This window comes from Spermophilus citellus (genome assembly GCF_964194105.1).
Source record: "Spermophilus citellus genome assembly, chromosome: 2".
Taxonomy (NCBI): domain Eukaryota; kingdom Metazoa; phylum Chordata; class Mammalia; order Rodentia; family Sciuridae; genus Spermophilus; species Spermophilus citellus.
Genome location: NC_138183.1, coordinates 169,631,162 through 169,653,606, shown reverse-complemented (window position 1 = coordinate 169,653,606; position 22,445 = coordinate 169,631,162). Strand labels below are relative to the sequence as shown.

Genomic DNA, 22,445 nt, shown 5'->3' with positions numbered 1-22,445 from the left:
TCTTACAGGGGCTAGAAAAGCTTGGTCTCCAATATGAAGAGGAGGGTAAGCAAACTTCTTACTTTCTCCAGGAAATTGTATTCTTTGGGAAGTGAGTCAGTCCCTCCTTCATTTTTAATCAAAATGTTAATTTTGTTAATTTGATTTACTTTTATGTTGTCCTTCAGTGGAGCAAATACCATTTCGCTTCCCAGGTAGCCAAATTTGGTGGTTGTCATTACAACTTTAAGGACATGAAATTAAGATTCTTGTTATGGGAAATATTACATCCACTGTAGTATTTATAATTTTTGGCAATTTAGTATTCAAGAAGGATATGGTTTACAGCAAGACAACAATATAGTTTCAAGTTCACCCATGTCTTTTTAAATGGCACATTTAATCCTGCCCATGGATATTTAAATTTTTGCACATGTTCTGCATCTTTTTTTTCACAGAAATAGGAGTTCTGTTCTCTTGTTTAGATTTTTATTTGCCTTTAATTATGAAACTTAATACTAAGCAAATTGGTTTGACAAGCTAAATTATGAATATTTAAATGCGAAATTAAGAGAATAAATGATATATCAAGGTTTCGGGCTCAAAAAAAAAGTTTGGAGCTTATATCTGCCACTGAACTTTTCAACTATTGAAAAATAGATTTGATAACAATTTTTGCAGGTTCAATCAAAAACTGTTAACTCTCAAGAGAAAATAGAAAAAAAATGTTATCAACAATTTTGTTCTATTAGACAAGTAAATGTGTGGTTGCTGAGGGTATGTTTCTAAATTGAAAACTTCAATTGCTTCTTTGAGTGCTGAGCAAACCTCAGGTGTAGCAGAGTTGATTTTTACTGCCAAAACATTTCAAATTGAATAACAATAATAGTGCTAATTATATCGTCTCACATTTATATGACATAGTTCATGGATTCCTTTCACATATGTGTATAAAAGCATATCTAAATACTCCAAAATTGTTTTTATACAGATTTTCATAATACTATATGTTAAAGCAATCTGCTGACAGTCCCATCAAATAGAGGAAATAGTAACTGAGTTTTCTGTGACATTGTTAAACACAACCCTAATGAGTTTACACTTATGTCATTCTAACTGTGGGTATTTTTAAGTTACATAACCATGTATGACTTCATTGTTTAATTTGGGTTGCTAATGAAAATGTCAATACTGGACAGGATTTGCATTAATCTGACCTTCTATTAGAATGATCGCCTTCGTAAAACTATTGGAATCAAAAACAAAAGCTTTATTTTAATGGATTCTCAGACACAATCTTAGATAAGTCCAGAGTAAATGCAAATCAGTTTTCAGATGTGTTTTAGAGAGTCTTAAATGCTGAGAAACATTATTGTGTTAACAATGAATAGTGAATAGGTATAGTTCTATGATGTTTTCTTATTCTAAAACTACAGTTAATTAAAACAGTTGTGTGAATATACTGTATACTTTGAAATCTATACTTCTGAGTATCAAAAGATTTTTTCCTAATCATAGGAAGCCTTTAAAAATAATGTACATTAGATTAGATGAATAAAGTTTACGTGTCTGTGATTGCAATGGCTCCTTCTTGTTGTCCCCCTTAAATTGTGGAAATAAGTAACTGCTCTGTTGAATGCTACATAATTCATATTCAAGGTAATATCAAACTAAGGGCCTTGTTGAGAAAGAAACCTGTTATTTTATTATGCACCTAAAGAGTTTGTCCAAAGTTGGGCAATAAATAAGTCAATTTGTTATTATTAATTATAATGTAAATTTGAAGAATGGTGAGTTCAAAAAGAACTAAATTAATAAAAGTCTCACTAATTTTTAACTTCATTGATATTGACAATGATTTTAATTCTTCATTATTTAAATTTTTAAAAGGGCTTTGAAAATTAATTTGATAACTGTTTTGGTTCATTCTCAAATCATTCTTCACAGTAGGAATATCCTTGTCAACTAGAAAATCTATAAATATGCTTTAAAAAATACTATTTCATTCTTTATGAGAAAATAAAAAGAAAAAATCCATTATCTTCTAATCACATAATTCAACTGCTTAGATTATTTCAGTAACCTCTAAACATTTTAGTATTGTTATAAATATCTTAATTTTATAAATATGCCCATGTTTGGAAGAAAATAAACTACAAACAATTTTCATATTTTAAATCTTTAAGCAAAATAGAGACATATGTAATTAATTTTATTTCTTCTTTGTTATATCACTCTTATCAAGGCATTGTTCACTTTCTCTATAATTCCAGCTGAATTTAGATGTAGAAGCAGAATTTTGAGTTCATATCAGTCAGACTACTTGGAACTTAAACTGGAGTGTGAATATAATGCTAGCACTTTTAAATTCACCTTGTGCATCCAGGTACACTAGTCATCATGCGTTGGTCAAGTTATTTAGAATATGTGATTCAAAACCTAGTCTTAGTCCTAACTTTCCAGTAGACTGGTAAATCCTATCTTGCTTTCAAAAAATAATAAAGATGAAGTTTATTGTGTACTTCATCTGTACCAAGTATTTTGTCTGGTCTAAGTACTTTACATGTATTAGCTCTTCAAATTCTCACAGCAGTCCTGTGAGAATGTGTTATAATTCCTCCTGGAAAAATAAGGAATCTTAGGCATAGCAAGAATGAGTGACTTATCAAAGATCTTGGCAATGTTTAAATTCAGTTTACGGTAGCTGGGGATGGTGGCACATGCCTGTAGTCCCAAGTGGCATGGGAGGCTGAGGCAGGAGGATCAAGAGATCAAATCTAGCCTCAACGACTTAGCAAGGCCCTAAGCAACCCCGTGAGATCCCGTCTCTAAATAAAAATATAAAAAAGGCTGGTGATATGACTCAGTGGTAAAGCACCCCTGGGTTCAATTTCTGGTATCTGCTCAAAGAAAGCTCTTATTATATAAATATGTGGCCAACACAAAATCCCCTGTGTATGTCCAAGAAAGTATTCTGTTAAAGAAGTATAAGTTTCCAGACACTGAGATTAGCACAGGGCTCACTGTCTGTTCTCTTGTTGATGCAACCAGCAACCCTGCTGCCACCCTTGTAGTCAGCATGCCCAGTACATCCTAGAGCCCATGTTTTCACACACATGGATTCTTCCTACACTCAATTTGCCTAAAGTCTCTTAATGTACATGTGTGGAGAGGGAGAAGTTGCCTATTTAAGACAGATGGAGTCTGGACATGGATATTATAGAGATTGCCAGGATCCTTAAAAATACTGTGGCAACATTGCCTCTTCTCTTACTTTGTAGATGAATTACTGCTAGTTTCTCTTACAGTTGTCCTCAAAGTCTCCTTATTACAATTCTGGGTACTATGAGATTAATTGTGCCTCATGTATGCATTTATGAACACTTTTTATATTAGCAAACATACCTGCCAATGTTTGATAACAGATTATTCATCAGCGTTGAAGAAGATCAAAGCAAGAGGAAAAGTGGTTTAATAAAAGATTTCATCACCTATGAAGATTAGAATTGGGCTTAGAGGAGAATGTTGAATTTAGCTGGAAGGAAAGGAAAGGCATTCTGAAGACATTTTAAGTGGGAAATGCATGAATAAAGACTAGGTTTTGAGTAAGTGGAATTTTAAGACTAAGAATTGTATTTAGCAAAGTATTAGAACGTGCAAATGAGAATGAGACAAAACACAGATCTTAGAAAGTAGACCAAGGGAACTCACTGTAAGGATCAGCCCCAAAAGCTAAGGGGTGATCTTCATATATTAACAGCTTGCACATATATTTCCCAATTTTTATTCTCAAATCATAAGCAAAATTGATGGTCTATGAAATTGTGGGGTTTTTCTTTTGTTGTTGTTGTTAAGATACAGGGGGACACTGTGCTGCATTATCAGTAACTGAGTTTAAAAAGTACAATTTCAAGGAAAATGTATTAGGGCACACTAGGAAAAATGAGAGATAATTCTTGGTAAATAGGGCAGGTTTAATTCACAGATGACTTTGAAAGATGGCCAAGGATGGACCTTTATTGGAAACACAAGAGTCATCTTAGAGTCATCCTAAGACAACTCTTACATTAGTCAATAAGGCAATATTTTGAGTGCCCATAAAAAATATTACTACATGCCAATTGATCACAGGCTCTTTATTTACTGTTCTTCAGCAAATTCAAAATTTTACCTTGATTCTTGGAAAATTGTGTTTGCTTAAGAACATTATTGTTGTTTATACATTATTCTATAACCATGGTCATATTCAAAAGTAAAATAGATTGGAAGCTGCCTGAGAACCTGAGCTATCTCTTCATTATTGTGGTCTCCAAAACAAGATCTCACATTTATTTAGTGCTCAGAAAGGATGTATTTTAAATCTAAGAGCTCAGCTTAAACATTAAAATAAAAGGTTATATGTCACTTAGATTTTGTAAAATTACTATTTTCTTGTGTTTCTTGGAATATTGGACTCAATAGGCTGTAAGAATAATATATATCTATAAAAAAGTTTGAAAATACTACTTACCTGGTTTAAATTTTATTTATTTGTGTGCGTAGCCTCAACTCTCTTCAAATGCACGTGCACATAATATTTGACAGATGATTTTAGGAAGTTCAAAGAATCTTTGAAAGTCATCAGTAAGCCTGGTTAAGAACTTTTGTTCAGTTTATTTTGGGATACTAGTAGAATGGAAAATAGTTCATACATTGATAGATAAATCCTATTTAAGTAACTTTTCAGAAAGTATGTATAAGGATATGAGACTTCTGACTTAGTGTTGATTGTCAAATGTGATCAGATATAAATTTTAAATTTATGGAATGATATTAGTTTCTCATTTCCTTCAAAAAATCAGTACAGCTAGGCACAGTGTCACACACTTGTAATCCCAGCAGCTCAGGAGACTGAGGCAGGAGGATTATGAGTTCAAAGCCAGCCTAAGCAAAAGGGAGGTGCTAAACAACTCAGTGAAGCCCTGTCTCTAAATAAAACACAAAATAGGGCTGAGAATGTGGCTCAGTGGTCCCTTGCCCCTGAGTTCAATCCCAAGCACTGCCTCCCCCAAAATCAGTACAGATTTTGATTGTTTTAAAAAAAGGGATGATCACCGTAACTGGGGAAGAAATACAGAAGAATAGTGAGGCATTGAGTGAAAAAAAATTTTATGTCTACTCCAAAAATAGAGAATCAAACAATAAGAATTGGTTTTATTTTTTTTAGGACTGTGATTGTGAAATTAGGATTTGTTCAACTTTATTAACAATATTATAGTCATATTTCATATTAAAACTCTTTAATTTTTTTTAAATTTTACCTTTTAACTTTTTTTCTAAAAATGTCAGTTGTGAGGTATAAAACAAAACTTACATTCTTAGCAAGGAGGATACATTTGGTGTTTTTGCCTCAGGCTATATTTCCAAACAAGGAAGTAGTTTTCAACACACGCCCCTCCCCTACCAAAAAAAAAATGACTAAGGGAGAATGCAACACCCTACTGTGGTACAAAGTCAACTTTTCCAATTAAGGACTTATAATTGCAAGTAAGGGGCTGGAGCTATAGCTCATCTAAAGGTTGGGAAAAAAGAACACAAGTGTTTACAAAAATTTTCAATTTCATTTTCTTTGAGGGAAGAAAAACATGTTACTAAGTACATGTACATGGTTTATCTCCATGTTTCGACCAGAGCCAGCAGAGAAAAATTTCAGATATGCACTATGTCAATAATTAAGCCTTTACTACATAATTTACATTCTTGCTCATGATCTTTCAATGGCTTAAATTCCTAAATAACTTCTCCCCACAATTTTGCAAAAATGTGTAGTTAACCAGATCCCATGCAAATATTATGCCAATTACTATTTACGTTATTTATGGTAGTTTATTTCATTATAATTATTGGACAACTAGGAATAGTGTCTACTTCATTCAGCTTTTACTGAAACCTTAACACAACTTGGATAAGCTCCCTTTGTGTCCTTGGCTCATCTCATATCCATGGTCAAAATAATAGAAATCTTTTATCTCCTTGGAGGTCCCTTCCAGTTCTTATACTCTGTAAATCTCACTGACATTATTATTATTTTTTTTGCATTTTTCCTGATGTAAGTTTTTCATCTCCTAGCCTTAATCTCTTTTTATCTGAAATTTACCTTCAATAAAAACTGTCCACTCATTGAGTTTCATTGCTTTTTATTATCATAAATAAGGCCGCTTTTAAGTAACATAACTATAAAGTCATAAGGCTATGCAGGCTATTCAAAATATATGCTAAAATGTTGGGCAATGACAAGCAATAGTAGCATTATTAGAAGGAAAAACTTTCAAAGGACTTATTTGGAGATACAAATTATGATTCAACTATAGGAATAATGTTGGAACTCATTCTAAAGTTCATAGGTAAACTTTATTTTATATTATTTCACTTTGTATTGAACAATTGCAGAAAATCGATCATGTTTTTAGATTTTGGTTCTGTTCAACAACACTTAATTCAGTACCAACCATATATAAAACACGAGTGTAGACACTATGGGGGTAAATTCAGCTTTTTCACTAGTGTAGCAGATGAGAACTCTAACACTTATTCAGATTCTACTAAGCAACTATTTTAGGAACCCATATGATAACTATCATATTCCTTTGTGTACTTTACTATCACTGTGATTTGTACTTATTAGATTTTTATGATATGTACTTATTAAAATTTTTATTCAATTGCCTCTTGGCCAGATGTAATTTCTCCTCAATAGATAGAGAAAAGAAATCAATTTTGTTATGTATAGTTTTTCATTTTTTTATGAAAAAAAATCTATATACGGGAAACATTTTTATTAAGGAAGTTCAGTTTCAGATTTTATCAACCCAAATCTTTGGTATATATTAGATTGCTTCTGACCCAAAATTTTGATTAAAAGCTCCCCCAATTTAGTGACCTAATATTTTATTTCTAATCTTTTTTTTTCTATAACATTATGATATAAAAGTTAACACTTGTGCAAATAGTACTTGTTAACTCCAGGAATCTCTACTATTCGAAAAAAGCAAAATAATAATTATTTTTTTCTTTTTTTACTTATTTCTTACATACATGACAATAGTAGAGTGCATTACATTCATAATCATCCATTCACAGCACAATTTTTTGTAACTCTGTAGATAAAGTATGTTCACACCAAATTATGCCATTGTACATGAGCTCTTATTTTTTTGCACACAATTCTTAATACAGTTTAATACCATCATTTATCATATCTCTATTTGTATATAAGGTATGTTGACACCAAATTCACATCTTCATAAATGAATTTTGTATAATGATGAGGGTCTTCTTCCACCATCCTAGATATTCTCCTTCTCTCTCCCTTTCCCTCCCACCCCTATTCCCTATCTAGAGGTAATTTTCCTCCCATTCTCTCCCTCCCTACTCCATTTTGAGTCACCCCCCTTATATCAGAGAAAACATTTGGCATTTGTTTTGGGAGAATTGGCTAACTTCACTTAGCATTATCTGCTTTAATGCCATCCATTTCCCTGCAAATGCCATGATCTTACTATTTTTTAGTGCTGAGTAATATTCTATTGTGTAAAATGTGTTTTTTTAATCCATTCATGCACCGAAGGATATCTAGGTTGGCTCCACAGTTTAGCTATTGTGAATTGTGCTGCTATAAACATTGATGTGGCTGTGTCCCTGTAGTATGCTGTTTTTAGGTCCTTTGGGTATAGTCCCAGAAGAGGAATAGCTGGGTCAAATGGAGGTTCCATTCCCAGCTTTCCAAGGATTATCCATACTGTTTTCCAAATTGGCTGCACGAATTTGCAGTCCCACCAGCAGTGTATGAGTATACCTTTTTCCCTGCATCCTCGCCAATACTTGTTGTTGTAAAGCAAAAGAATTATATAAAATAATTCTACGTAACTTTGAAGGATCGGTAGATGTATATCAAACCTACTTTAATTTCAAGCTATTGTATTAGATTTAGAAACAATAATAAAAATTATCTTGATAATAATGATCATGATATAATTTGCAGGATTTCTATTTTTTGCCAATGTAGTTGAAAATTCATACATATTACTCAATTTTCAGAATAATCATTGGGAAGTACTTAATACTGTCCAAATTTTATAGAGGTTTGAGAGATTTACTAAATTATCTAATGTCAGATATAGAAGGAAAAATGAATTGGGATTTGAACTTCAGGGAAGTAGATTTAAGTGTCAGAAAATAATAATCAAAAATGATCTTGAGTTTCAGAAAAAGTTTGCATTGTCTTCAAGGTTTTAAAAGAGCAATCACAGTATTTGGGGCAGGCACATACTATGATCAGAAGCATGACTAGTATGGAATTTTGGAGCACGGACTTGCCAGGTCTGGGAAGAAATTAGGCAGAGAGAGAATTAAGTCCGTCTATGTTTATGGGTATGTAGGAGGTAAAACTTAGAGCATATTGAGGCAGATTTAAAGTTGTCAATACCTGTAGAACATCCTAGGAGATTTAATTTAGGATGTCAATTTTAAAGGTCTAAAGGTGAGAGCAGAGATCTGGGCTATTTTTACAAAAAGCCAAACAATCAAGCCTGTGTCTATGAAGCTTTGTTTGTACAGAGGGGAAAAAAATCAAGGTATTGTTTGTCATGATGAAGGCAAACCAACTTGTTAATTGAACAAATTTTCACTTTTCAGCTAGTTGCTTTGGCAGCTTGTAGACACACAACCTTGTAGTCACTGCTCATTAGGGTATAGGAAATACAGCTCCTCACTCTCCAGGGAGGCAATGCGATTCCATACACCATGGTAACCAAGGAATGAACACTTTCAAGATAATATAATTAAACATTATGGGAAAGAATAGATTAGGGTTCTTTGTGACATTTGACTAAACATGCTAGCAAGCAAAAATACACAAATGAAGGTCACATTTGCAATTATTATAAAAGTGTCTACATTTTAATTAGGTAGCTGATAAATGTCATTGAGCCTTAACCACTGACCAACTGTCATTCTGAAAAAGAAGAAGAAAAATGTCACCTCAAAAGTGAGAATTTTTTTTTGCATTGTCATGAAATTTAAAGTTTTAGGTGCAATAAAGTATATCCAGCATTAAGCTAAGTGGTCTTAATGACAGTCTCAAAAGGAGAAAAAAAAAATTGACAGCATGTGAGATGTCACTAATATTTTTCAAGCATTGTTTTGTAACGCAGTCTGCCTTTACTATGGAGCCACAGTAGCCTGAAAAGGATCTTCTTTGTGTCATTTAAATGACTTTATTTTACTTTATTTCATTCTTTTTTTAATATGAACTAAACATTTACTTTCACCCTTTGAAGCCATCCAACCTTACTAACTTCTGACAATTCTGTACCTGATAAAAGGATGAGGGTGTACTTCAGTGGTAAAACCTCCCACCCCGGGGTGCAATTCCCAGAAAAATAAAACAATAATCAATCAATCTTAGGCTGATATTAATTCCCTACTAACTTTTGAAAGTGACAGAGGGAAAAGTAAATACCCCTGTAGGATTAGTTGGCCAATAAATCTAAATCCAGTTCTTAAAGTAATCATTAGTAATTTCAAGAGACAATTCTAAAAAAGATAAATGAAATCATAAAGAAAATAATAGTTAATTAAATAATAAATTAAATAATTAAATAATCAAATTAAATTAATTAACTATTATTTTATTATTATTATTTATTTTGCTGTAGTGTTATTTTTAATTATTAATGGTATTAGTATACAAAATGCTTTGAAAACACCAATGAAAAGAAATCTACTTCAAGGGGAAAAAGGAAAATGGAGACATGATTTAAAGAAAAAATTTTTAATAAAGGAAAATAAAATATGTGACTACGAATCAAAATGTAAATAGTGTTGAAATGAGTTTTACTATATTTATAGAATTTTAAAAATATAATATTTATTATATGGTTTCTAGGGCCAATTATCTATAATGTTAAAAAAATATATTATTCTCTATGATGCTAGCAGGGGTATAAACAACTTAAAATTCCTAGAAAAATAATTCTAGCAAAAACTATTTTCATGTTTAAAAATTATCTATGATGATAGACTAAGGAAATGAATGACTACAAATACCATGTGCACAGGGATATTTCCACAGCATTATATGACATGTAAATTAATCTAATCACAGGGATATAGTGAACTTATAAAAAACACATAATAGGAATATGATGTAATTAGAAAATACTCCTGAAGGACCTTTTTAACATGACTAAGTAATCACAATATAAAATGGAATTAGAAAATTACTTGTGTCAATTGATCCAGTTTCCTTCAAACAAAACAAAACAAAATCTGCCTGTTTCTGTTGATATATCTGCGTGTAAATGAAATAAGACTACATTAGAGTTTGTTTTGGCAAAGTGCTATTTCTGAATTGCAAAATCAGAGATCATTTTGATTCTACAGTGAACATATATTTCTTTTTAAAATAAAAAAAATATAATAGTTCATGGGAAATGTAAGATATCAACCTTTCTTTTCATCCTGAACCTCACAACATCCTTCTTAAGGAAAAGACTTAAGAAAGGGTCACTTCTGACTCAGAGGGCAAAATAATAGAAGTAAATAGCTGAGATAGACACAGACTCATATAAAGATTTCATATTCCTTTAAAATTTGATTCACCTGGAAGACTTTTGGCTGGAGAAGTAGGACAGTTTATGACCAGTAGTGGAGAAATAGTAGTTCCAACATTGAGGATTTGTTTCTGGAAAGAGGATTTGGCTAGATACTGAATGAGTGTCAGAGATGGGGCAAATGAATAGGTACTGATGGTAACAGTGACATAATCAGCTTGCAATGCTTTATCCTGCTTCATGTCTTTGTTTCAGCTTTACTAAGTAACTGGATCAAATGTGCTGTCCGTTTAGTAAACAACACCACAACCACAACAAATGAGTACATTTAAATTGATTAGCAGGTATCTTATCTGTTAAAGGAGCACTCACCAAACAGCCAAATTGTCAATGAACAATTTTCATTGATAGGTTTTCTTCAAAGAAATTGCTAGTAGTTGTACAATTTCCCATTTACTCTGGTATGTGCCTCACTACCCTTTTATTCCCAAGGGCAAAGCTGTGGGACTGCCTTTGAAGAAAAATTGTCATATAATGAGGTCATTTGAGGGCTTTGATAGCTTATAGGGAGTCTTTGGCAACCTTTTCATGTGCAAAGTAGCAAAATAGAAATCATAAACATATTTCCAATGTGCTTATTTCCATTTAAGAGAAATGACCAAAGTGCAATTGAAATTCCATCTCTCCTGCCAAGCACTATTTGTTTGGTATCAATTGCTTCTTTTTAGATGCTTCCACACAAGTTACCTTGAACAGTAATCCCATTATATACCTATTTCACTCTCCCTTTAATATTTTGTGTTGTGGCACTAGCATCACTGTGAGACTGTGATCAATGGTAAGACAGTAACAGACAACTCAAGATGACAAGCATAAGATTTCTTTTAATGGTAAAGAATATATTTGCTCAGAGCAGTAATACAAAATGCACACACCCAAGGAGGAAAGCACTACTTGCTTGATTCCTATGGATTTCCTTACATAAGTATAGAGCTAAGATAGTAGCCAGGTTGAGTAAGGCTTCAGCAGTCCTGAGAAAAGCTTTCATTTTCTTAATAGAGAGTAGTGTTGAACCCTCTTACTGCTACACATAGCTGTGAACTTCCAGAAAGTATAAAAATAATTCCCATACATCCTGAATAGGAAAGAACTACACATTTCTCTAAAATAAACATATTTTATCTGAGTGGCTCTGACTCTAAGTGTTTTGTCCACATTTTCTGATTATAATGTGATTTCTATGAAGTTTATAGTATTCCTTTCTTGGTTTATAAGAATTCTTTGAAGGCAGAAATTACATATTTTATTGCTTTTTATATTTGCAGTTATCTTTCGGTATGGGATATATTATAGATAATCAAAAATTATATTTATTGAATAAATGTTAAATCTTGTGTTGCATTATGTGTACATATGCCCAAGTACCATGATTATTTTAGCTATCTTGAACTCCATTGATGTAATTAGCCATTCTGAATTCCATTTGGAAATCTGCAATTGGCTGAGAGTACCTATGTCTTGGAGATTCTATAAACAATCTGTACCATACCAAAGGAAATGTGAGCATATTAAAATACTCAATTTATTATTTATAATACTTCTATAATGTAAGTGTAATGTGCCTAAACTACAATTTCTAAACTTGTGGGAAATATATTCATGTTTTAGCTTCAGTTTTTATTTATAAGTAAAAGCTGTTTTAAAATTTAGCAACAAATAATATCTGATCTGTTATAAACAGAATCAAATCATATAAGTTATTATTATCATTACAGAGTTAAACTTCACTGAAACCTTTAATTATCCAAAACAAGAGGGAATTCTTTAATCACTAATTTGGTTCTACTTCACAACTAGCTCCTGCCCTTATTAATTTCCTCAGTGATTCATATTTGTATAATGAAGAAATATCAATTTAATGCAATCACAATTCATGCTTTGGGTAATTTAAAGAGCTAGTTCATAAATATGATAGTTTTTAAAGACTTTTAACAACCACAAAAATACACAAAAGAAGAAAACTATAAGAATATTATTTTTAGTAAAAGCATAAAGTATCCAGTTTAATGTACAAAAAATATATCTATACAAATCACTAAGTATTTGCTATATAAAAAGAAAAATAAAGTTCTCCAAATATTAAATCATTATGACTTCAAAGATAAATGGTATATCTTTTGGAGAAGGAGTGGCAGAAATCTTTTTGAACTATGTTTCTTTTTACCCTTTTAAGTATGTCTATTTTTCAATCTTATGCAAAGAACACCAGGAATGCAGTGCTGTTAAATTTTCTTCTTCTATGTTAGAACTATTTGTTATAAACTGCACTTTATATGCCTAACTTTGGTGCTTTAAAAATGGTGAATTTCATCCTGTGCATATACATTCTCGCTCCTGCAGCTAAAACACTGTAAAGTTTATACATAATACAATTTTTGAAGAAAATGCTGAGTTAAGACATAGAATGCATATGATTCTGGCTATTTCAAGCTCTCCTCTGCCATAGATTTAGAAACCAAATTGAAATAATGCACTTTATTTATAAATTATTAACCATTTCTAAATATGCTTCACACTACTGGCTTCTCTGAGGTGTTACATCCATCCTTGCAAGCTTCATAAAACAGTAGCAGCTAAAGTTGCACAGTTAACATTAATCCTCATCAAAGAGAGGACAGCCTTAGCAATTACCCTGAAAAAGGTCAGATATCAAATTTCTTTATGCTGACTTTGATCCAAATTGAGTCACACTGCAGGCTTGGAGATTGTATGACTTTTGCTTTTTATGTGCACTGTAATCAGTATACACGGCTACTCTCATCTTGCTTGAGTTATGAGTCAATGAATAATCATTAATATTCTTAGAAGTGCTGCATATCACTTGGTGTTTTAGTTTATTTTTTTTAAGATCAAACTAGCATTGTTGAGAATGAATGAATTTATATAAGAGATTCATCATTTCATGAATTTTTATTTTTCCTTTCCCATCTACAGTTATAAAAATTAACAATGTTATATAAGGTGCTGACAGAAAAGATTCATATCCAGTATTCAATAGTGACATACTAGTTGTATGATAAATATTTTAAAAGATTTCAACGTATTTATAGATATATTTTTTATACTTAAGAACATAAATAGAATTCTTAAGTTTAATTGCTATCAGAAAATTTAGGGATATTTAAAATATGGTAAGTAAATATTTTAAAATAGCCTTTATCATACTGACATTTTATTTTGTTTTACTTATTGATATTTCCATAAGAAGCTCTAGCTTTACATATTCTAATCCACTATTTCATTAATATTATTTGCATTCAATGGTAATGTTATCTATAAGCGTGACCTTTTAAATAATGAAGCAGAATGCTATTAGTTTTAACACCACAAATGGTGGCAATGTCATTCTAACTTAGTAGACTATGATTTTATTAAATAATATAAGTTCAGTGGTCCCAGGGTTATTTGATTAGGAAATATTTAATGAAGGCATTAATATTTACTCCTACCCATCTTCCAGCTGGAATTTCATGGTGTGAGAGCACCAGGTTAATTGAGTTTTATCAAAAAATCTTTTTGCCACTTTAGAAATAAGTGTAAGGCACATTCCCTAAGGTCTGATCTATATAAAGTAAGAAAATAGAAGAAGAAATTAGTAACAAATTATTAGATTCTTTTGACATTTCAGGCTAGATAGTCATTAAAACATTGAGGAGCTAAAGAAGATTTTCTCTGAAAAGAAATAGAGTGGCTCTTCTTTCCATATCTGCTTAGGAAAGTGAAGTAAAGATGAGTGGATTATACTCTGACCAATGAAATCGCACGAATAAATAAGTGTTAACTGATAGTTTCTATCAGTGTCCAGATATTTTTCCCTTAAGAATTTGCTAATTGTAGTATACTTATTAGGAAAAAAAAATTGAACATTCTCTTTCCATTACCCACCCTTGTAACTCCTCAGGGTAAAATGTATATTAAAATTGGGTATTTATTCATTTTTTATATTTATTTTTTTTTGGTTATAGGCGAACACAGTATTTTTATTTTATTTTTATGTGTTGCTGATCATTGAACCCAGTGTCTCACACATGCTATGCGAGCGCTCTACCTCTGAGCCATAACCCCAGTCCCAAAATTGGGTATTTATATTACCATTTCATGACCTAATTTCAGATGGAAGGGGAAGCCAGTTATACTTACCAATGGTAATAGGGTAATAACTAAACTACAGAATATAATACAGAAAATATAGCTATCATTTATTGATTTCTTACTTTAAACCAGGCATAGTTCCATTTGCTTTATACATACTATTTTGTTTGATCTCTTTAAAAACCTATAAGGATGAACCTATCATTCCCCTTCCAAAAGCAAGGAAACTGAGTGATAGAACTATTCCTGTACTAATAAGGGCATGGAGCTATTATGAGGCATAGTCCAGATGTAAATCCATGCCATCTGCATTGCAAACAGATTACTGATAGCTTCTCTCACTCAATAATCTCAATCTAAAAACTGAGTAGCCATGGCATGGGAGGAAGATGTATGTCTCAGAGCTTAAAAAAGAATTATTCCCAAGAATTGAGCCATAATGCCAGCATAATTTAGAAAAAAAAAGTTGGTAAGTTTTTTCTCAAGGCTCTTTTTTTTCTTCCCCATCATACTTCCTAGATTTATATATTTATAGAATAAATTCATTTGTGTAATGCTCCTCTACTAATATACTAGCAATTGATAATCTTCTACCAATACACCCAGACCGTAAATCCTGTGAAGCTAGGGGCCTCATGACCTTCCTTTGTGGTTTGCTCAATTCTGTATCCTGATTCTTAACACAATGTAAGAACACAATAAGGAGCTATTGAAAAACTTGATGAATGATGAATGATAAAGGAGTCCATTAGGGAGAAGATGATGTTGGAGTTTGCAAAAACAAAACTAGGAATTATGTCTACAAAGAATCCAGTCCTGAGCCACTCAAGAGTGCCACTCAAATTTCTATCTCACTTGGCCTCTTTGAAATCCTGGGCCCAGAACTTAGAACTTCCAGGTAGAATTTATCAGGGAAGGAATGTTTTTGAACAAGATCATTTAAGGGGTCATTTAGATTGAAAAGAGTTGTCTCCTAGGGTTAACTAATCTTTAAAAGTTTAAGAGACAAAGAGATAAAGTGCTGGTAAGAAAAGAATGAAGATTTGAAGTTATGGTCTCTGGAAATCATGAAGAAAATGTTTAAAGGGAAAAGAGATGATAAACTCTGATAGGTCTGGTATAGTGAAAATTGATCTTAGATTTAACAATTGCCTGGTCATTTTTAATGTTGAAAAGAAATGTGGAGTGGTACAAGAAACACTGCTTGGAATAGACTCAGGGGTGAATGGAAGGAGAAGAATTGAATGCATTGACCATACACAACTCTTTTGCAGGAGAATTGCTGCAAAGGAAAATAGGCAGAAGGAATGATAAAGTCAATAATTTCCTTAAGAAAAAGTTAAAGCAATGTTTATATTGTTATGGGAACAATCTAGCAGAGATAAAAATTGATGTTAAAGAAATAGGAATTTTCTGAATTCCTCTATTTTCAGGAGTAGTAAAGTGGGATGGAATAGGATCCAATGCACACACATAGACAGGTTGTTCTTTAATAGATGCTCAGTTCTTTATTTGACACACAATAGTGAAAACAAGGCAAATTGTACATGTATACCTACAGATGGTAGGCATGTATGAGGGACTCTCTGTTCTGATTGCTTCTATTTTCTCAATGGAGAAGATCAAGAAGGTAGGCATGAGAGGAGATGATAAGATGTAAATTATTTATACTGAATGCATGAAAGTAAATGGACTCCAGAGATGCAGTAGCACTTGTGAGTAGAAGCTCACAAGGGACTTTGAGGTTAATGGTAATGAACTAATATCTTTAAGCATGATACTGTGTTCTCTAGCTACAGACTATGTCCATAGTTGGAATTAAATTAGTAGGAAGATTTTTAACCTTTGAAAACAAGGTAGGGTGAAAAGTAAAGGTATTTTGGTTTCAAGTGAATGACCTCCAACCCGGAAGTTACTAAGGAGAGGACAATATGGGGGTGTGAAAAGGCATTATGATCAATAGGTCGTAGATCTCAAAGTAGTTGCTATCATAGATAGTATTGTTAAAAACAGTGCAGGAGGGGGAGGTAGAAAGAGACTGTACAAAAAGATCAACATAAATGCAAATTCTTGAATTTAAAACTAGGAAGGAGGTACAGTTATTTTTCACTCTTAACAGATGCCTGCATTTGTTGAGTTGATGTATCCCAAAGTTGAAGGCTAAGCAAAGTTCTAATTGAAACATACTTTCCCATTTATTTATGCTAATATATCTATTTATAGATTTCAGGATCCTAGAACCTGAGCGAGGAATAGGGGAACTAGAGATGTCATAGTAAAAACTGATTAAACATATTTCTGAGAAATGGTGTGGCGACTTTGAATGATTGTCTAGGGCACTCAGACCATGAGACTGAAAGAAACCACAGGATAAGGCCTGGGCCTGAATGTAAATAAAATGGATATGGCAGTGTGGAGGTTCATACTCTCTCCAGAGCTTATAAAGTCCCCTTCACCCCTTGGCTCTAACCTCACTGCACATCTTCCCCACACTGTGTGGAGCAGGCTGTGCTCTGCTGTGCATCCTCTCTCTGCAGGTTTAGCCTCTGCACTTGGTCTCTGCCCTATCAGCTATTTCCTTATCTGTGTCAAAAGACTCACTTTCTTTTTCTTCACTGACATTCTGCTTTCCTTCTTTCCTGTCCAGGTTCAACTTTGGTTTTTCTCTTAAATGTTGGTGCTCCCCTGAATTCCATTTTCATTTTTCAACACTCCATTTCTTATTTTAAATACTTCCTTGGCAAACTGACCCATCCTAATAGTTTCAGTAACCCTTTATTCAAGTACCATTTAAGCATCCCTCTCCTGAGACTGAACTCTCCCTTTCTTTGGCAGAAAGTTATAATTACAATTCCCAAGGTGTTCTTCAGGCTCTCCACCTGTCCAAACCAGAATCCATGGCTCCTCGCCTCCAACATATGCCTTTTCCTGAATGCATTGCTTCCCATCTTTCAGTGGCTAGACCATGCCTAATGCTTGTCCTTTACTTTTTTATTCAGTCTATGTAGTCTGTAATCTTTCTCATTTTCTTTCCATACATATTACCATCTTCCTATTCTTATTAATCTTTGCTTATCTTATAGCTTTAGGCCCTTGAATAGTGTTTCTGCACTGTGTCCCATTACAATATGGCACTACAGCCAGAATGGACTCTGAAACTTTTGCCATTCCCCTTTCAGAGCTAGACCATATTAGCATGATACTTAAAGCATTTTCATAATTTGGTCTTGCTTAATTATCCAGCCTTCCCACTGTGCCCAATTTACTCCCTCATATTCTGAGCTCCTATTTTAGTTCACTAAGCATGTCATGATGCCTTTCCTTTACAGGTGTTCATAAATTTTCTTTCTTTTGACTGGAATACCTTTCTTCTCTGCTGTGGGCTTTTCTTAGCTAATTGATAATGGGCTCTCAGGACTCTGTTTAGATAGAATTTCCTCTGGAAAGCATTTTCTGATGGTCATCCACTGAATGAGAGGAATCCTTACCCATATCAGAGAGAGCCCATAGGTCCTTAAATCATTTTTCTATTACAGTAGATTATAATTGCTCTATATATGACTTTCATTTCCACTGGATTAAAACTTCTTGAAGATGGAGGCAATATATTATTCACCTTTGTGTCCCTAGTATTTGACACATGATTAATTCTCACTACATGTTTGTTGAATGCACAAATGAATGAATTGCCAGATTTCTAGTAACAGCTTTAGGATCCCATTAATTGATAGAAAAGCAATCACTGTTGCAACAGATGCAACTGATTACATAACAAATGAAGCCCTAGTGTGGAGCACACAGCCAAACTGCCAGTTGGCTCATCTCTATTGACACAAATGGCATAAATCAATTTCTGTACCTCTTGGAGAGTGAACCTAAAGCTGTTATTATATATAATTACAACCATGATAATGATTCTAGCCTTTTTAATCTTCATTATGGTCCTCTGGTTTTCTATGAATTATCCCTTTCTAGCTTGAAGAACTATAAAAAATAACCTCATATTATTTTAATTTTAACACTAGCCTGGCATGGTTCTTTTTCTCTTCTCTATTTTATAAATTATCAGAGCAAGAAGTTAAAATACTAAGTAGCAGACTGTGCTAGAAATAAATAGGTTCAGAAACTACAACTACAAACCACTTTAAAGGAAAACTCATTCTCTTTTCATTACCTTACACCTCTAGGTGCCAAAAATTGCATTTAATTCCAAGTTTTAAAGGAGATTTTATGTCTACCCATAATCTATTCTCACATAGCTTGCCCAGGAGAAGTTAGATGTTTTCAGTTAAAATTGATCCACCTTTCACCAGGCTTGTGCTTGAACAGCAAAGACTAAAGGACATGAATCTCTTAACAACTCCTGATGGTCTTGAACTACACATATCATACTCATTTTAAGTGTGGAAAACATCTAAAATATACTTTATAGAGTTTCAGAGAACTCATATTTACAATTTCACAGTGCAGAAGATGTTAAACTTAATTTGATGCTTAACACCTAAACTGTTATTTTCAAATCACAGAAATTCTTCTAGCATTCCAAAATATCTTTATGAAGAAGTGTAATGATTCTAAGTAATTTTAATTATGAGAAAGCTTACTGAAAAAAATTGCTTGTATCTTACACTAAGTTAGCAATCACTAAGGTCAAATGTCAGATACCTTCAACAAAATTGACTGATTGCTAATAGGATTTCTATGACCAGCAAATTGTCTGGTTGAATTGATATTAGACATAGTAAAAAAAAATCCCTCTCCTAATTGCTCTTTAATATTATAATTTCTATGTTTTTTTTTAAATTAATTTATGCACCTAACTTATCTTCCCTGTGAACAAGAAGTAAATTAGTACAATCTATTCCAGGCACTATGCACACCTTTTCTAAGCAAATACTTTGGTAATTAAATTACAGACAAAATATTCTCAGTAATCAATAAAAGTGGGAGCTTTATAATAATATGCCACTTGATAGTAGTAAGCTTTATAAATTATACAACAAAATATACAAAAGAAATTACATTCAAATTCTTTTTATGTCCCATAGTTATTTTGATTTTCTAGTTAAAAGTTATAATTTCAAGGTTATTCTAAACTTATGTGCTCCCTTAGATATATTTCCTATGAAATTATAATTTATAGGTGATGCAGACCCAATATATTTAAAGAACAGAAGTGAGAATATTTTTTCTTCCCTCCCCTTATTTTTTTAAATATCTTTATCTTATTTATTTATTTTTATGTGGTGCTGAGGATCGAATCCAGGGCCTCACACATGCTAGGAAAATACTCTACCACTGAGCCACAACTCTAGCCCCCTTTCCCCGCACCCCTTTTTTTAACAATAAAAAGAATCTGATCTAATGTATGTGGGATGAATATTGTTTCAGAGTTTTTAATGAAATATTAAGGCAAATGTATAAGGTTGATTCTCAAACATTTCTGACTAGGAAAGTAGAAGGCTTGAAGTTTTGCATGCCCTTGTTCCTTCCTTTCTTGTCTTCTTTCTTTTGCTTCCCTCCATCACTGTTTCTTTATTTGCTTTTTTCCCCTTAATATCTTTTTTTTTCTTATAAAGTCTAATATTACAATCAGTAGGACTTTCATAAATGTTTTTTATTCAAACTGTAGTATGAATTTGTTTGCAGCTCCAAGGAAGATTTTTAACCATATCTGTGTAGAAACAAATTTTATTTTTTAAAAAATAAACAGTCTCCTTAGAACTCACTTTTTATTATTGTTTTGTTTTACAGAGTATTCTGAAGCTCCTCCTGGTCTCCCTACTTCACAAGCAGCTTTGCTAAGAATTAAGAAGAGCTCATCCTCATCTCTCTTTGGTTCCAAGGCCAGACAGCGATACAGCAGCCCTTCCTTGGGAACACTGAGTGTCTCATCGCCCAGCTGGCGAGGGGCAGCTCAACACTATTATTCTCCCATCAGTCTTTATCATTCCTCAGATGCCTTCAAACAAGATGGTAAGTGTCAAAGAAAAACTGCAAAGATGGAGTTAAACAGGCCAGGAATATTTTATTTAAAACTATAGGAATAAGGGTAAAGATGGCTACAATAGAAGAGACTGAACTTTTCTGTGCTATGACTAAAGGCAGTTGAGTTTCTAAGAGGTATGATGAACTGGAGGAAAATTAGAAGAGTTTAGAGGTGAACTTGGTCAGCCAGATTAGGCTATCTGTGTTTACTGGTGCTTTTTTAAATTGATTTTTAAATAAATGACAGCAGAATGCATTACAATTCTTACAACACATATAAATCACAATTTTTCATATTTCTGGATATATATAAAGTATATTGACACCAATTTGTGTCTTCATACATGTACTTTGGATAATGATGTCTATCACATTCCACCATCCTTGCTAATCCCCTGACATCTCCCTTTCCCTCCCATCCCTCTGCCCTATCTAGAATTCATTTATTCCTCCCATGCTCCCCCTCCCTACCCAACTATGAGTCAGCCTCCTTATATCAGAGAAAACATTCTGCATCTGTTTTTGGGGGATTGACTAACTTCACTTAGAATTATCTTCTCCAAAGTCATTCATTTACCTGCAAATGCCATGATTTTATTCACTTTTATTGCTGAGTAAAATTCCATTGTGTTTATATGCCACATTTTTTTTTATCCATTCATCCACTGAAGGGCATCTAGGTTGGCTCACAGTTTAGCTATTGTGAATTGTGCTGCTATAAACATTGATGTGGCTGTGTCCTGTAGTATGCTGTTTTTAAGTCTTTTGGGCATATAAGGAGAGGGATAGTTGGGTCAAATGGTGGTTCCATTCCCAGATTTCCAAGGAATCTCTGTACTGCTTTCCATATTGGCTGCACCAATTTGCAGACCCACCAGCAATGTATGAGTATACCTTTTTTCCCCCACATCCTCGCCAACACTTATTGTTGTTTATCTTCGTAATAGCTGCTATTCTGACTGGACTGAGATGATATCTTAGAGTAGTTTTGATTTGTAATTCTCTAATTGATAGAGATGATGAACATTTTTTCATATATTTGTTGATTGATTTATATTCTTTTCTGAGAAGTGTTCATTCAGGTCCTTGGCCCATTTGTTGATTGGGTTATTTGTTGTTTTGTTTTTTTTTTTTTTTTTTTTTGGTGTTTAGCTTTTTGAGCTCTTTATATACCCTAGAGATTAGTGCTCTATCTGATGTGTGAGGGGTAAAAATTTGCTCCCAGGATGTAGGCTTTCTATTTACCTCACAGATTGTTTCTTTTGCTGAGAAGAAACGTTTTAGTTTGATTTCATCCTGTTTATTGATTCTTGGTTTTAATTCTTGTGCTATAGGAGTCTTAATAAGGAAGTTGGGGCCTAATCCCACATGATGAAGATTTGGGCCTACCTTTTCTTCTATTAGATGCAGAGTCTCTGGGTTAGGTCCTTGATCCACTTTGAATTGAGTTTTGTGCATTGTGAGAGATAGGGGTTTAATTTCATTTTGTTGCATATGGATTTCTAGTTTTTCCAGCACCATTTATTGAAGAGGCTATCTTTTCTCCAATGCATGTTTTTGGCACCTTTGTCTAATATAAGATAATTGTAGTTTTGTGGGTTAGTCTCTGTGTCCTCTATTTTGTACCTTGGTCTAACAGTCTATTTTGGTGCCAAAACCATGCTGCTTTTGTTACTATTGCTCTGTAGTATAGTTTAAGGTCTGGTATAGTGAGGCCAACCTGCTTCACTCTTC

At 33.0% G+C, this 22,445-nt stretch overlaps 1 protein-coding gene across 3 annotated transcripts in view; it reads left to right on the top strand.

Annotated features, from left to right (window-relative positions):
- The window catches only part of CNTN5 (contactin 5), a gene marked incomplete at both ends in the record, with an annotated part of 738,975 nt that overhangs the window by 214,546 nt on the left and 501,984 nt on the right, over positions 1-22,445 (top strand). Inside the window, one exon of one of the 3 annotated variants that reach the window (XM_081281776.1) lies at positions 20,478-20,699. The exons of the other annotated variants lie outside the window; for them this stretch is intronic. Within the exon in view, the coding sequence (XP_081137902.1) occupies positions 20,478-20,699 (222 nt within the window). The remainder of the gene's footprint in view (positions 1-20,477; positions 20,700-22,445) is intronic. 3 annotated transcript variants of the gene reach the window in all.